Below are 16,757 nucleotides of genomic sequence, written 5' to 3'. Positions count from 1 at the left end.
GGAAATTGGAGGGGGAGACAAACCAGAAGTCCTCAGAGACTGTGGACTCTGAGAAACAAATTGAGGGTTTTGGAGGGGAGGGGATGGGGGACTGGGTGAGCCTGGTGGTGGGTATTATGGAGGGCACGTATTGCATGGAGCACTGGGTGTGGTGCATAAACAATGAATTTTGGAACACTGAAAAAAAAATTAAATTTAAATAAAAAAGAACCTCTGCAAAGTTCACTTTTTGGTCTGCTCTGAACTGAGATCAGAGACAGCTTGGATTTGGAATTTTCTCTCAGAACTCTTAGAAGGCTTTATTTTATTTTATTTTATTTATTTGACAGTCAGAGATCACAAGTAGGCAGAGAGGCAGGCAGTGGCGGGGGTGGGGGGGGGAGCAGGCTCCCTGCTGAGCAGAGAGCCTGACAGGGGGCTCTATCCCAGGGTCCTGGGATCATGACCTGAGCCAAAGGCAGAGGCTTAACCCACTGAGCCACCCAGGCACCCCTAGAAGACTTTAAACTCTGGCTATCTCTGGGTAACCCCAAAGGGCCCTCCACACTTGGGTGGGTTATAGCCCAGGTCACTCTTCTCTTGCTGTCCTTGCAGCCAGGCCGACTTGGGCCTGAGAGAGGACAGCATTCTGGGTAAGTTGTTTGCTGGAAGTGAGGGGCTGTGTGCCCCCACCCACCTGACCCAGCCCTCCCTTCAGGCAAGGTCAGGATCAGCCAACAGCCAGCTTCATTTTCCTCCCGGGAATGCTGAAGAGACAGAGTTAGTAAAAATCTATCTTATTAACAGCCTGACCTACCAGCATTGATCACATCAGAAGTGACGCCTGCACACACAGTCCCCATTATGCGCACAGGGGTAAGGATTCAGTGGAGCTCAAAAAGCCATTTAAATCCGTCCAGGGGTGACTCCTTCTCCAAGGGCTCAAAACATCCCCCAAACTAATAACCCCCAACAAAGCACCACCAGGGAAAATTCCTTGCGGATTTGAGATTTTCACTCTGTGTTAATCTCCTAACTCAATAAAGCAAACACTCCTGCAGCAAATTAAATGCTTTTATTAAAGGGTCCCCTCCTCTATTCCTTTGATGTGGGTATAGGCCTACAACCCTCCTAGGGCTTGAGTGTCTGTGTGAGGGGTTATCCAGCCCCCACACCACCATCATTTTCTCCCATTACCCCAAGGAGGCCAGGACCCCCTAGGATTTGCAGATTCTTGGATTCTGGAAACTTCTAAGACCTCTGGCTTCCCAGAGTAGATCTCATAGCCTGTCAGCTGAGGGAAATGCTTCCCATTCTTTTGTGGGGGTGTGGCCTGGCCCCAAGCACCTCTACTGTTGCAGTTGGCTCAGAGGAGTCTCCAGCACAAGCGTCCAGGCCAAGGTGGACTTGTTGGCCAATGGTCAAGCCCTTCCTCTGACCTCTCTACAGCCTTATTGGTCAAACCTCCAACAGTGAGGTGAAAACCTGATGTGGCTGGCTGGACAAAAGATTAAAGAAGGCTAGGTAGAGAAAGGGGGCTCCAGGTAGGGAGGTCTGAGCTCCTCTCCTCCCACTGTTTCCAGCCCCCAAGTTGGCCCCCAAGCTGCTTCCCCCTCACATCTGCCTGGAATTGGGTTCAGCCATTTTAACTTCTAGTCATCACTTTTTTTTTTTTTTTTAAGATTTTAATTACTTACTTGTCAGAGAGAGAGAGAGAGAGAGAGAGAGAACACAAGCAGGGGGAGCAGCAGGCAGAGGGAGAAGCAGGTTCCCCACTGAGCAAGGAGTTTGATGATGTAGGATTCGATTCCTGACCTGAGCTGAAGGCAAACGCTTAACTGACTGAGACCCCAGGCGCCCCTAGTCATCATTTTCCTCTCACTGTTGGTTTGAGGTCCACTGAGGACCCTTCCAGGATCACCACAGATGCTGTCCTCAGAAAGCCTACCTCACAGGGAAACCCAACAGCTTGTAGATGGTTAAGGATCAGACTCCTTTCTATTTCAGGAGGAGCTTGCTTCTACAAACATCATCTCCTACAGTTTACCAGTTTCATTACAGGGTCTACAGTGCAGAAGGCACTATGGATCTGTGCTCAGACCAGAAACAGTATTTTGTCTATGGTGACAATCGGGTCTCTGAGGGCCCAGACGCATTCCTAGCAAGGGTTCTGTGGGCCAGCATGATAGGTCCTCATGGAAGGTCTGGTCCTGGCATTTGTTGCCAGGGGTGGTCCTGGATGCAGATCTTGCCCAGCAGAGAGAAAATGCTCTTCTTAGGGGTCTCTGAGAAGGCCCCTCTCAATGTTCCTTCTATCGGCCCACCTTGGACAAGAAAGGGAAGAGCAGCACTAGCTTCTCAGAAGCCGCCATAGCCCAGACTGGGCTCTGGTCATGTAAAATGTTCTCCCCTCTCTTCTCAGCCCTGAATAGATGCCCTGGTCTCTGTGGCTATCTCCATTTATCTCCCATCCCAGTGAAATTGCCTCTAGACTCATGTATTCCCACGGAAACTCAAACAGAGCCCCTGGAAGTTGGGGGAAGGGGAGAAGTTAGCTGAGAAAATGGGGAAACATGGCAAAGTGCATAAGCCCTCAAGCTGGGGTCAGACAGACCCAATCTAGAACTCAGACTCAGCAGCCTGCACACTCTGAGCCTTGCAAGCTATTTCCCCCTCTAAACCTCAGTATCTTCATCTATAAAATGGGGATAATCTAGCTCCCACTTCCTCACGGTCATTGTGCAGCTTGCATAAGATGAGCCTGTAAACTCTTGAGCATATAGTAAGGGCTTGCTGAATGGCTCATAAATAAAGGCTCCAGGGCTTCCAGACAGGGACTGGGGCACCCCGTGAGGCTAGAATTCATTTGCTCCTGGAGGCCTGCAGGGATCTGGTAGTCCACCCAGTGGCCTTTCTTCTAGGAGAGATTTGAAGGAGGCGGCTTGGGGATGTCCAAACCTGCTCTTCCTCACTCTACAGAGCAACTGACCAGGTAAGTGAGGTTGGTGGGTGATGGAAGAGCCCAGGCCATGGATGGAGCAGCTGCCAGGATCTGGGCATCCTTGTGGCCTCCAGGCCCAGCCAGTCCTGGACACAGGCATTCTCAACTGGGGCAATAGCAGCCCCAAAGGGGTCTTGGGGAACGAAAAGTTTTAGGTATTACCATGGTTTATGGCATTCCAAAGTTCAAGCCAACCTGACTTAAAACATGTTCTTTAGTATTTAATTCCTCTGAGAAATAAATACTAATTTAATAAAGTTAAATTTAAATTAAAAATTTCTTGGGGGTGAGGGGCACACTAAAAAAAAAAAAAAAAAAAAAAGAAAGAAACATAGGTATGGCCCACTTTTTGGCCTTTCTCAAGCTCCTACCCAGGAGCAGCCCTTCCTGCTGCCTCCTACCATAGCCTACCTTTTCCTTAGACTCTTAGCAGCATTTGGTGTTGCTGGCCAGTCCAGTTAGAAAGCATCCCTATCCCAGGCACTGGGTATGGTCAGCACTACTCCTTACTCCAAGCCGCCCCTGTCTACATGTCTTCACCACGTTGTTCCCCAACAGCCTTCTGCCTCTTCTCCTTCTACTACCCCTGTATACATAGTCACTTCCTCTGTCCCAACCCCTCCACAGAGTGGAGCCTCCAGAGCTCCACTCTGCTTGTCCCACCCCAAACTCAGTACTGAGTCTCTTTTCTTCAGAGGTCCACCAGACCTCCGCACCTGGATTTTTCATGACAAACGTTTTTCTTCCTCTAGGAAGTCCTACCTGCCTACCCCAGCCCCCTTGGGGCTTTCCCTTCTCCTTTCCCTCAAACTATAGCATTTAGTTTGAACCATTTGATAGGAAAGTACATATGTCCTTTTATTATTCTCTCATGGCCTCATGGGTATCTGTTCTACTTTCCCACTTGGGTTTTAATTTGAGAATAAAGACAAAGTGATAAGTATCTGTTTGCTTATTAGTGTCCAGCCCAGTTCTGGACACCAAGGAAGGCCGACATGGAGGTCTTCAGGGCTCAGGGAGTGCCCCAGCAGGATACAAGGTGCAAGACGCCAGTGGTCAGTGGTCCTTCCCACCAGGAGTTCAGCTCAGCCTGGGCCCCAGGCAGACTGCAGTGGGAAGACGCCTTCTCCCTTCCCCTGGGGCTCTGCCTCACCTGGCTGACTCCTTCCACTCCATCTGGTCTCCGTCGTGCTGCAGGGTGTCCATCTCCGTGAAGAGGGTGGGGTTGGGAGCCTCATCTTCCTCCCCCAGGATGTCCTGGAGCTGCTCAGCAGCTGGAGACCCTGCAAAAAGAGGACAGCAGGGTCTTCTGAAGGGCCCAGAGGAGGCTAAGTGCTGCAAGGCCAACTGAAATGGAGCAGGAGCCAGGCTCAAGGGAGAAGTATTTCCTAATTTAGTAAAACTAAGTCTTCATACCTCTGTGGGTTGGATGTGGGTGAGATTCTTTGAGATAAAGGGGATGACCTGATTTAATCTACATTCAGACTCCAGGGTCTGGGAGTCAGATGACAAGAAAGAAGGATAGAAAATGGCCAAAGCTGGGCAGCAGCAAGGGTGGAAAATAGAAAAGTGAGAAGTGAGAAAAACTCTGACCCAACTTCAGCATAAAAAACCCAGAAGGACCCCTCTTCCCACTGGATCCCAAACCAGTCAACTCCCAGTGTTGGCCTTAAAGGGCCGGTCAGCCTGTGACAGGACGTACTTGTACCTGTGTGCAGCAGGAGCCCACCTCCTTCTTGGGCACAGTAACAACCTATTCCTGAGCTCCCACTCTGCTTCCCAACTCCCCACTGCATGTCACCTCCTGGCTGTTTCTCAGGTACCTTCCAACACTGAACATGTACCCTTTCCCAAATATGCTCCCCATCCTGCCTCCCCCCCCTTCTTTCCTCCCCCTTCCCTTTAAAAAAAAAAAGATTTTATTTATTTATTTATTTAACAGAGAGAGAGAGAGAGAGAGCACAAGCAGGAAGAACAGCACACAGAGGGAGAAGCAAGCTCCCTGCTGAGCAGGGAGTCAGATGAGGGCCTCAATTCCAGGACCCTGGGGTCATGACCTGAGCTGAAGGCTGACGCCTAACCAACTGAGCCACCCGGGCATCCCTTTTCTTTCCTTTCTCTTACTCAGTATTTCATGAAAGTTAACTATGTGCCAGGCATTGTTCCAGGTGTTGGAAAACAAAGCTTGGATAAAGGCCCATATATCCCATATATCCCTCTTGAATGTCTGTTCTAGTGGTAGAAACAGACAAAAACAGTTAAAAGCATAAATAATCATTTCAGGTACTGATAAGCGTCCTGAAAAAAAAAAAAAGAGAAAATAAAGCAACAGAGAACTACATTAGAAAGATTGGCTAAGAAAGATCCCTCTGAGAAATATGTTTACATTGTGACTTGGAAGAAGAGAATGTACCACTTCTGCATCTCTGTAAAAAGAGTGCTCTGAGTGTTTCAAAGACTTTGAAGTGAGAATGTGCTGGCCCTTGTGTCTAGAGCAAGACAAGAGAGACAGTACTTGATGTGGAAAGCCTCGGTTAAAGGCATGGCTGTCCACCCAACTGTACAGGCTAGATACCCTGGAGTCATCTTCACCTCAACCACTTTTTCTCACCTCCACCCCCTTTTGAAAGTTTTCAAGAATATTTCCCTCTTCACCAATCCCTTTGCTTCTGCCCCAGTTTAGTCTCTCATTGATTGTCTCCTGGGCTTCATCAACTCTTCCCCTTCCCCCAAGCCCCTCTGTCCCCTCAATTCGTCATCCCCACTGGCCCTCACTTATTTCTCCATGGATTCCCAGTGGTCAATTTTCAACTACTTTGTCATCATACTCCCGACTCTTGACTTCCCAGTAAAACATGGCAACCGATGCCCAAACAAGAATTCATTGGCCCAGTCTTCACCTCCACAGGAACATCCTGGGAGACAGGGAGAGGCAGCGTGATACTGTGGTATGGTGGAGATAAGGCACACAATGGGTTTGCAATCCAGCTACACATGGGTATGAATCCAAGAGCTGCCACTTGCTTATAGGTGTTCAGTCTGAATGAGCAGGGTTGTTGAGAGAAGCAAGGAGATAGGTCAGTTAAGGAGAATAAGACCCACGACAAGGTCCTGCAGTGTAACAGGTGCTAATCCCCCTTCACCACTAACCCCAGCACCCAGGCTCATGAGCCCTGCTGGAGAAAACCATCCAGCTGTGCAAATGGAGGGTTTCCACCCTCAGCAGGTCTCAGAAGTGCAGCCACCTCCCACTCATCCTTGTCAGCGGCGTGTCCCGTGTCCCTCGATGCCATTCATACCCTTGCTCCTCTCTTCAAGCCTCTTGATCCCTCTCTTACCCACCTCGCCAAGGAAATAAAGGCCTCAAGATGTGAAATCCATTGCTCTCTCCCTTCTAGTTCGTCTGTACCCTTACCACTTTTGTAGTCACTTTGAACAATGGAGTCCTTCCTCCGGCTTAATCTCTGGCCACATTTATTCTCTTCTGCTGGACCGTTATTTTATCAACTATCCTTTTTTCACCTTGGTTTTCAACTTCGTTTCTCCACTCTTTTCCTCCCAGCCTATAAACAGTTCTTCTTACCCTAGAACACTCTCCCCTGACTCTACCTGCCTTCCATGCTCTCCTGCTCTCCTTTCTCTCCAACTTCTTGAAGGAGAGGTCTCCACTTCCTCCTTACCCAATCACTTTCCAACCTGCTGCAACTGGTTCAGCACCACCTCTCTAAGTGACAGAGATTTCAAACTGGCCGCTCAAAGATATGTTTAATTTAGCCCTCACAGAGTATGAAAGTTTTTGAAATAGTTGCTAACATATAGAATTGTGAGATTTCATTTAAGAATCCAGATTTCTGACTTCTCTTGAAAATTCAGATGCTCTGAGAGGACTGTGCCTATATTCCTGCTTGGCACCGATCAACTAAGTCTGAGTGACAGCTGCTTTCTTCAGGTGGGTAATAAAAGTCCTTTTATTTCGGGACGCCTGGGTGGCTCAGTTGGTTGGACTGCCTTCGGCTCAGGTCATGATCCCGGAGTCCCGGGATCGAGTCCCACATTGGGCTCCCAGCTCCATGGGGAGTCTGCTTCTCCCTCTGACCTTCTCCTCGCTCATGCTCTCTCTCACTCTCTCTCTCTCAAATAAATAAATAAAATCTTTAAAAAAAAATAAAAGTCCTTTTATTTGAATACAGTTCACACAAAGTGTCATGGGCAAATGCATTTTAATTTGCTAAAATGCTCCCTCCTCTACCCTGCTAATCTCATTTATGTTACACACCTGAGTTTACAACCATGCCCTGAGATCACTTTTGCTATCTTATTCTCAAACCAATTAGTTAATAAAACCAAGCAAACCAACAGGTCTGGTTTAGCTCTTTGGGTCATCAGTGGTGGTGACTGCTCCCTCTGGACAGACATGCTACACTCTTGGTTCTCATAACAAAGAACGTTCTTGATATTTTTGTCCTATCTCTTTGAGGGCTCCTCAGTATTTTTCCCTGGCCCCTCTTGCCTGTCTTACTTAAATCTTCATCTTTCCCAAGATCTCTCCTTGGCCTTCATCTCTTCTCTCTTTCTAAACTCTATACCATCTTGTGTTCTTTATGGTGTCACCCTATAGATGAGGCCCCCCAGGTCTCCAGACTCTGCTTGCATTGAGCATTTCCAGCAGTCAACTGGATTACTCCATCTGGGAGTTCTGCAGCCTTCAAAAGCCAACCTCAATATACTCAAACCACTTTCCTTATTCCAACACCCCAACCCTGCCCTTCTCTGTTTTGAATGATAGCCATGCTAGCTATCCAGTCATCCAGGTGAGAAATATTGGACTCACTCCTGAAGCCTTTTGCTCTCTCTGGACATTCATGTCCAGACACTAACTTCTTTCCCTTGCTTCCTAAATACTTTTCAGCTCTCTCCTTCTTTTCTTACCCACGGCCACCATCTTAGTTCAGGTTCTCATTGTTTCCTGTTCCTATCACCACGAGAGCCTCCTTCTGCTTCTGCCTTTGGTTGCATAATCCACCCCTACTCCCTATGTGGCAGCAAAGTTTGCTTTTAAAACATTTCAGACATGTTCACATGACACACTCCTGGGAGTCATGGTGCTGCTTGGGCAGCACCATAAAATATTTTGCATATATGGGTTAGAAATAATTTACTCTCAGAAAATACTATTACTTTGTCTGTATATGGCTCAATCTACCTCATTTACTTAAAGGAATTTTACTTCTGAATTTTTCTATTACTTTAAACATAGTCTTTTCATTGGGTTATTGACTGCTGATGCTTGCTAGCAAACCTCAAGAGTTAAGGAAATTTTATAGAAGAAAAACTAGCAATTGAACAAATAACCTTATTTTTTCTTTAGATTGGGAGAAGACGAAGACTCTGATTCTGAGAGGACACACCAATTCTCCATAGAATCAGAATTCAAAAACTACCCTCTTAAAATGTAGACTTGATGAGGTTACTTTCTAGGTTAAAAACCCTTAACAGGCTCTGTATTACCTACAGCCTAGGGTCTAGGACATGGCTGAAAACATCCCTTGTGATCTGGCTCTTTCCTGCCTTTTTAGGTTCTACTATGTTCCTCAGCCAGATGTCCTAGAGACCAGTCACCCTTAACCCCAGATATCCTTGGCCCCAGCCATCCCTGACCCCAGACACCCCAGACCCCAGCCATCCCACAATCCCAGATAGCCCAGACCCCAGCCACATCAGACCACAGACAGCTCTCTGGAGAGGAGGGCACCTCACTCCTCATGCCTGCTGCTCCCTAGGTCTGGAATTCCCCTTCCCCTTCAAGGCCAGGTAAGAAGACAAACAGATGCAACAGTCATAGGGAGTTGAGATGGGGCAGAGAGCAGGATGCCTGAAGCAGCCCTGAGTGGGGCATTACCTGCTCCCTGGGACGGCTGAGCGCTGGGGTCTCCGGCTGTTGGCACTGCCTCTGGCCCCAGCCTGCTTCTGCTGCTGGCACCCTGGCCACTGTCTCCAAACGTCCTCTGCCCGAGCGGCTCACAACAAACTCAGTTTTGTTTCCAGTTAAGCACCAGGGGAGGCGTCCGGAGAGAAGAGGGAGAGAGAGAGAGAGAGAGAAAGAGAGAGAGACAGGGAAGGAAGGGGGAAAGACTGGGGAGGTGTATGCGGGAGAGGAAAGAGCTGCAGTAAGTGTGACAGAGATCAGAGATCGTGTGTAAGAGAGAAAGACTGTACTGAGGGCGAATTCAAGCTACGGCGGGTGTGAGAGAGAGAGAATGTGAGAGGGAGCAGTGTGAGGGGCGGGGGTCCTCAAGCGCTCTGGAGAGAGGAGGGCTCAGCGGCGCCGCAGCGGCTCACGCAGGCGGCGGGGGCTCCCCAGCGGCAGGGGCGGTGGCGGTGGCAGCGGTGGGCCTGTGAGAGTGCGCTCGGAACTGCCCCGGGCCCCCTCCCCCATGAGGGCTCCAGGAGAGCCCGGGGCTTCTCCTCAGGCCCCTTTATAAAGGCAGGGCTGGGGTTTGCCGGGAGACTCCCCGGGGCCTCCTTAAGAGCCTTGACCACAGGTGAGCTGGCCCAAGAGCGGCTGCCAAGGCTGCTGTTCTCTCACCAGCCACGCAGCCCCCCGGGAGGGTTGCTGTGGGGTCTCGAGTTTCAAAGCAATCACACTTGGTCAATAAAGTTCCATGCACCTGGTTTCTCTTTGCCCCAACTCCAAACCCAGATTCCCTGTCCTCCACCTCTTCAGCCACTTCCAGTCGGAGTGCCAAATGCCATCACTGGGAGCGGGGTGGTTCCCGGGTGCCCGCGGACAGTGGGAACTGGTCACTCGAGGGTGTGTGGCGAACCCCACTGCGGAATTATTTTGCTCTGCTGAGAAACTTCTAATCTCCTGGGTTCGGTTCAACAAGTGCTTACTGAGTACTTAGAATGTGCCAAGGTTGATTAGAGGTCACTGGGCGGCTGCTGCTCCAAGGGGCGCTGAGCCCTGAATTCTCTAAGTCTCAGGGCCAGGAGGGAGCTTAGCTGCTGTTGAATCCAAGCCCTTTACTTCACAGATGAGAAACTGGAAACCCAGTTTACACCACAAAAGGCCCCACCAGGCCCCAAATTAGGAGACCCCAGAGGAGAGCAAAGTCAGCTGACGTCCTCCATGCCACACTGCTCACCGCGGCTGGCCCCACTCATCACATCTTCATACCTGAGGCTCAAGAATCAAGGATGCCGGCTTTCAGGTTGAGGAAACAGTAGCAGAAGGTCAGGGGTGTAGGTTTAGGTGCTGGGCTCCCAGCAAACAACACCATCCAGGAGTTTCTGCCATGGTGGACTCTCCAGCAGGACAGGACATGGAGGAGACAGGCACTTCCCCAGGGGCTCAGGCTCTACAGGTCACACTACAGTGTGCCTGAAGTCGGCCTTTCTCCTCCTGAGTGCCGTTAGATAGCTACTATACACCACACCAGGTCAGGGGCTGGCAGTGACCCCGAAATACCACAGAAACACCCAAAAATATCACCAAGGAGGCCAGAGAATTCTCTTTATTCCTGTGGTGCTTTAAGAGCCCAGACCTGGGTTTAACACCTGACTCTGCTAATTATAAGCAGTAGGATGTTGGCAAAGCATGAGTCTCTCAGAGTCTTAATTTCCCCCCTCTATAAAGTGGGGCTAATCACACCACGCTAGACTCCAGTGGGCATTAAGTGAGGTAATATATGTGATTTGGATGGCAGAGTGCTTGGTATACACCAGTCACCCAATAAATGCTCTGGCTACTGCTGTTGTTGCCAACGGGTCTGATGCCTTTCTCCCTTGTTACCAGTCATAAGCCTGGCCTTTTTAAACATTGCAAGGGCTCAGTCCTTTTCAGCCTCTAAATGCCCACACTGCTCCCATGCTACCTCCCTACCTTCCAGCCCACGGCCCTTCCACTCTCTCTGCCCCTCCCCCCGCTCACAGAAGGTTTAGCACACCACATGCTGGGCTCCCAGATCAGGGTGACTAATGCCCTGTGGGCCCCATGTGCAGGCAGCACATCAGAAGTTAATCCCCATAATGAGAAATGCCACAGGTAATAGCCCCTGTGGTTGATAGCACACAGCTGAGAGTCACATAGTGACGGCTAGAGGACTGGACTCCACCGGCAGTTGCTGGGAGAAACCTAACAGTGCAGGAGCCAGCTTCAGGAAACACAATAAAAGAAACAAGCAGAATTGTGCTTTTACTGAGTGGGGACTGTCTAGTCATTGGATGAGCAAAGCACAAAATGATCTAGTGGACTACAAACCAGCAAGACTTCACCCCCTAGGAAAGACCTGGAAGGCATTTCGGACAGTCAGGATGTTGGTCCTGGGGCCCTGCGCTCTGGACGAGCCCTTTCACAGGTTCCTGCCCTCTCTCCCTTGGACTCCACGTGCATCTCTAGATAGCCAGCTTTGCGAGGGTGGCATCTGCCTTGCTCAAATCATGCTGCTGGCCCCCAGCACAGAGTTCACACAGCATGGGCACTCAATAAATATTTGCTGGGTGAATGAATTTCAGTGATTAACACTCATGAGCGTATCAGCTGGGATTAGCCTTGGCAAGAAAGGAGCCCAGGACAAGGAAATGCTGCTGGGGGGTGGAGCTGGGTGGGGACTTTGGGTAGCTCAAGGCCATTGAATACTGGGGAGTTGGAGACTGACTTAGAGTTCTGAGGTCATTGTGTGAGGTGGGTCTCGAGAGGCGATGTGAAGGCCCCAAGTCCCAATTTCATGGACAAGAGTTCTTTTTCTAGGAAGCTGTCCCCGAACTCCAAATGTGCTGAAAGAAGAGCAAGAGAATCTTCCCCCATATGTGTTTACAGGAATTCCTCCTGTCGTGGGGAATTTTAGGGATGTCAGCCCAGCCCATAGCCCTACCCAAAAGGATGAACCTCTGGCAGCTGTGTGTGTCAGTGTAACGTATGACCCCTGCCCCTTGGCTACAGGTAATCAGACCACGAAGAGTTCATTGGACATCTGATCCAAGCCTGGAAACTTTGAATTGGGTCTCTAAGACAGCTGGGGCCTTTCCTGCTGGTCTCTGGGAGAGACAGCATGTAAACTGGAAGACAAGGGCACAGAAGATGCAGAAAAGGCTACAGAAGGAGGCAAATGGAGCAGACCTACCGGAAAGGCAGAGGAAGAGGCCACCCATTCTGGAGAGGGGATCCATTCACTGAGCCTGGCTGTTTATTCTGCTTTGGGATCATGAGAGGCTTCTTTGGTCTTATAACATCAACTCACACCCACCTACATGTGCACTTGCATGTGCGCACACACACACACACACACACACACACATTCCCTCCTTGCCCAAGCTAGCTCAGATAGGTTTCTAATACTTGTGATCAAATTACCTTCTTAATCATGAGTGCCCCTTTTATGAAATTCTAGGGTATGGAAATTTTCTTCTGTGTACCCTCTTAAGAACCGCAAGTGTGAGAGTTATAAAGAATGTTGAGTCATGGCAGTAAGAATAGTTAGCATAAGGAAGAATGGGGCATCAGTAAAAGAGGGGGAGTAAAGCAATGGTGGAGCAGGCCAAAAGCAAGACAAGAAGGAAGGACAAGGAAAAGAAACCTTGGCCGTGGCCCTGACCGAGGGCAGAGCTGCATCTGAGGACAGAGGACCAGCAGAGCCTGGCAAATGCACTGCTGGCTTCGCTACAGGCTCAGGGATGGAACGAAGCCTGGAAGATCTTGGTTTGTCAGGCAAGTGGGACACTCACCCAAATTCAAATAAGAAATCCCTCTGCCTTCCCTGGAAAGAGCATCAACCTCAATAGGAAATTGGACTTTGAGCATTTGCAGGAGACCCCACAGAGAAAAAAGAACAATGACACTCATCTGCCTGGAACCCTTTACAAGGAGATTCTGATATTTCTGGGGAGCCAAAATAGTAAGAAGCAATTGATTGTATCATATCCATTATTCAACATTTAAGGTGTGTGAGATGTTACCCATTGTCTTCAACTAGCATGTTGGTTTTATTGTTTTGTTTTAGTGACTATAAAGGCAGTTAAGTGAAGAAATTGTTATTTAAAATCAAAGCAGACAATTGCCGCTTCTCCTGATTACGCCATCAGGGATGGGGGGCCCAAGTCACACAGGGAATCCTGACCTGGCCTGCAGAGGCTGGAGGGGAGAAAGAAAGGGAGAAGGAAGCGTCAAGCCTCTTTCAGGTCTTTGAGGCTGCTGAAGATGGTCTTTGTGTTTAGGTTAACCCACTATGTGGTCTCAGCTGTGCGAAAATGGGCCCTGAGCCAAGGAGGGGCAGGAAGAGAAATTGCTGTGACTGAAAAGTGAGGGGACTGGGTGCATGTGTGTGTGTGTGTGTGTGTGTGTGTGTGTGTGTATGTGTGAGAGAGAGAGTGAGGAGGGGACTTAGCTGAAAGCAAGGAGATGTGAGGGAACTTAGGAGGGGACAGGGGCTGGGCAGATATGGTACCAAAATATAGTAGGAGGCTGGAACTGCAGAGAAAAATGCCCAGTGGGAAATTTCCCATGGCCAGAGGATTTTTAAGAACAGGGATATCTAGTATCTCGTTTTAAAAATTATGTATCTCTACGACATTAAACTTAGTTCTGAACCTCTGGCAAAGCCTGCCACTCAACATGTATGCTATATGCGACCAATTCTGGGGAAACCAAAGAAGGTCTGAACTCCGTGCCTGAGCTGGCCAGGAGGTGAAGGCAGAGGACAGGTATAGGACATGAAACACAGGGAGATGGGGACCCTGGATGGCTCAGTCAGTTAAGCGTCTGCCTTCACCCCAGTCATGATCCCAGGGTCCTGGGATTGAACCCTACGTCGGTCTCCCTGCTCAGCAGGAAGTGTGCTTCTCCCTCTCCCTCTGCCTCTCACCCCTGCTTGTGCTCTCTGTGTCAAACAAATTAAATCTTTAAAAAAAAAAAAAAATATATATATATATATACACACACACACACATATATATATAAGATATATATATGTATATATATATAAACATATATAAACATATATAAAACACAGGGAAAAGACTTGGAGCCAGGGTGAGGCTGAGATTAACAGCTCCTGGGAATGCACAGCAATTTCAGCAAAGACATGGGTGTCCCCTAGGATGAGGCCAGAGAGACTGGAGTCCACTCTAGTTAATTCTCCAGGAATAAGGTAAACTTGGCTGGTGCATGGTTTATGAAAACTTTCCATTTATTAGGACTTTCACTGGTTCACTTGCAAACTTGGACTCTCAACCCCAATTACCCCTCAAGGTCTTAAGGTCACTAACTCAGGATTCTCTTCTAATGGGATTTTTTGTTTGTTTTTAGAATAGCCCTCATGGCTGGCGAGGGAATGTTGTATATGTTGATAATTCCAGGAGATCCAGGTTTTAAAGTGTCAAAGGACAAGAAGAGAGAGAAAATACATGATTCTTTTGGGAAATACATTTTAATTTGCTTTCCTGCCTGCCCCTCACCCCAAAGGGGGCATATAAGGTCTAGAATGATCCTCATTCTTTCTCCTTTTCTGTCTTCCTTTCCCCCTTCTCTCTCCAAGTTGTATCCTTCCAAGACACAAATTTATAGGCACACAAAGGCAAGGAAGCTTATCCCGTTTCAAAGCTTCAAAGTCTAAAAGAACCCCAACTGTCGTTGCACCTATGCTGGAAATTGCCTGTTTCAGGAACCCTTCATGGAGGAGATGCTTTAGAGACAAATATGTGTTCTGTCCCAACCCTTGCTCCTTCCTCATCAGAAATGAGAATGGAAGGCCACAGGAAATATATCCTTGATCCTAAGGCCTTGGAATGAGGCTCAATATGAGGCTTAAATGCCTGGTTGGAAAACAGCCTTTCTCTCCTTTACTGCTCATCTTGAGGCAGTTTTGATCTTTTAGTGACCCCAGAGTTTAGTGAGTAGAAGATCTTAATGATTTTTCACACCCCTCCCACCAGAAGGATCTCATAAGCCCTTGATGCCAATGAACATAGCCAAACCAAACCAATATCCTCTTGCAGAAGGAAAAGATCTGAGGATCTGGGATCCTCACTCTCATATTGGGTTAATGTGTATTAGTTGAGCCAACATCTATTAAGTGTCTACCACACACCTACCATGTTATTTGTTTCTTCTCTGCCTCAGGAGTGTCCCAGCATACTCAATTTTACAAGAGGACCTCATCCCTAAATGTGGGGGAGGTGGTGGGGTTATAGGAGAATGCCTCAGAAGGGGAGGATGAGGCATTCAGATCTAACATGGAGAGCAGGAACTCTTCCCAACAGGCTGGCTCTCCTTTGGGTCTCTGATGTTCCCAGCCCTGAGCTGGTCCGTGCGCACATGCGTGGTTTCATCAGCGCTCATCTCTTATGCTAGACAGCGCCAAAGGATTTCCATCAACCCATCTCCCACTTAGACACGTTTACTCTAGAAAAGCCACAGGACTTGGTAGACTTGGTGCCAAGGAGAGCAGTTGTTCAGGACAGCTGCAAGATTGTGGGTGACTAAGGTGGCCTTTGGGAGCCTGAGTCAGATCTCTTCCTACAGGGACGCTGAGACACAGTCAATGCCTCTGACATTCCTTTGAAGGTTTAGACAGTAAAATAACTAATTTTGCCTTGCTTAAGACAGGGGAAATATATAATAGAGACCAATCAAATACAATTTATTGGGCAGATTTAGGATATGCTGAGTTGAAATCATGTCCCTAGAAATAGCAAATTCTCAAAAGAATAAAATGTCATAGTTGGGCTCTCAGGATTCGGGTCTTTTCACTTCTCTTAAAATTGATACTTTTCTTTCCACAGGAAGGAACAAAAGACTGATTTTTAATTAACCCAAAACTGATTTCTGCAGCAGCAGCAGAAGGCCTCAGGGGATTTGCTGGCCTGGGAGAGAGCTTTCCAGGGGTCTGCAAGCCACCATGCCAGTGCCTAGACAATTCTGTACTGTTCCTTCAAGCTCAGGTGAGGAAAGAGGGTGGAGGTAATGTGATGTGGAATTCAGTTTATGGAGCACAGTGGCTCCTGCCAAGTCATGTTTGTGGTTAGGACAAGAGCTATATGGCCCCTAAGAATTTGGAAATGAGGAAAATAATTAAGCCATGAAAACAGCTTGGGGTAGCTCAGAGCAGAGGTCTCCAAGTCACCAGAGAGAGAGACAGGGCTCAGCCTGGCTAAATGTATCCCTGGGCAGGGAGGTTGGTCTGCAGGGGTGACATAGCACGGGTGGTGAGAGCCCTGACCCCAGTGGGACATCACTGAGTCTCCAGAGAATCTCCCCAATCTGTCACCCTGTCGGGGCTCCCCAGCAGATGGCTCCCCTGAAATGTGCCCTTCAAGAACTCACGAGTCCTGCTGACATGATGCACATTGCTGTCCCGGCTGCTTCCCCTGCTGCCCACGCCAGTCAGTTCCTGTTGTGGCTTGTCTGGCCGCAGGCCCCAGCAGACCTTCTGTAGGCCTGGAAGACGTCCCTTTGGGTCTCTTTTCCTTTGAGGGTAACTGGGGACTGAAAGCCCAATGTGGATGGAGCGGCAGTCTGTGGGCAGAGCACAAAAGAGTGGGGAGGCAAGGATTACTGAAAATGGGGATTTCTCCTTACCATCCTCCAGTTACAAAGAGCTAGGGCCACCAAAGCAGAATGGAAGACATGGAATTCCTGGCCAGGGCCACTGCCCCAAGTCTTGGGTTTGACAGAACTCCATTTCTGAACAACTCAGCAGTTGTTGGAAATGATAGCCTTGCTGCTGTAGTTAGAACTCAATTAGAATGAGCAGAACTCCCATCACTCTGTTCTTGCTTGTCC

The 16,757-nt window shown here is 48.7% G+C and overlaps 1 protein-coding gene across 7 annotated transcripts in view; it reads right to left on the bottom strand.

Moving 5' to 3' along the window:
* Nucleotides 1–16,757, bottom strand: part of SLC4A5 (solute carrier family 4 member 5) — a 107,546-nt gene that overhangs the window by 60,654 nt on the left and 30,135 nt on the right. For 6 of the 7 annotated variants that reach the window (XM_047745378.1, XM_047745383.1, XM_047745382.1 and 3 more), the window contains 2 exons: nt 16,299–16,490; nt 4,134–4,263 (listed from right to left, as the gene is read on the bottom strand). In XM_047745378.1, the coding sequence (XP_047601334.1) occupies nt 4,134–4,263; nt 16,299–16,490 (322 nt within the window). Of the gene's footprint in view, nt 1–4,133; nt 4,264–8,879; nt 9,376–16,298; nt 16,491–16,757 lie in introns of those variants that run through there. The other variant, XM_047745384.1, reaches the window with a different exon arrangement.

Source organism: Lutra lutra, chromosome 9, assembly GCF_902655055.1.
Source record: "Lutra lutra chromosome 9, mLutLut1.2, whole genome shotgun sequence".
In the NCBI taxonomy this organism is placed as follows: Eukaryota; Metazoa; Chordata; class Mammalia; order Carnivora; family Mustelidae; genus Lutra; species Lutra lutra.
This window is presented reverse-complemented; position numbering and strand designations above follow the sequence as displayed.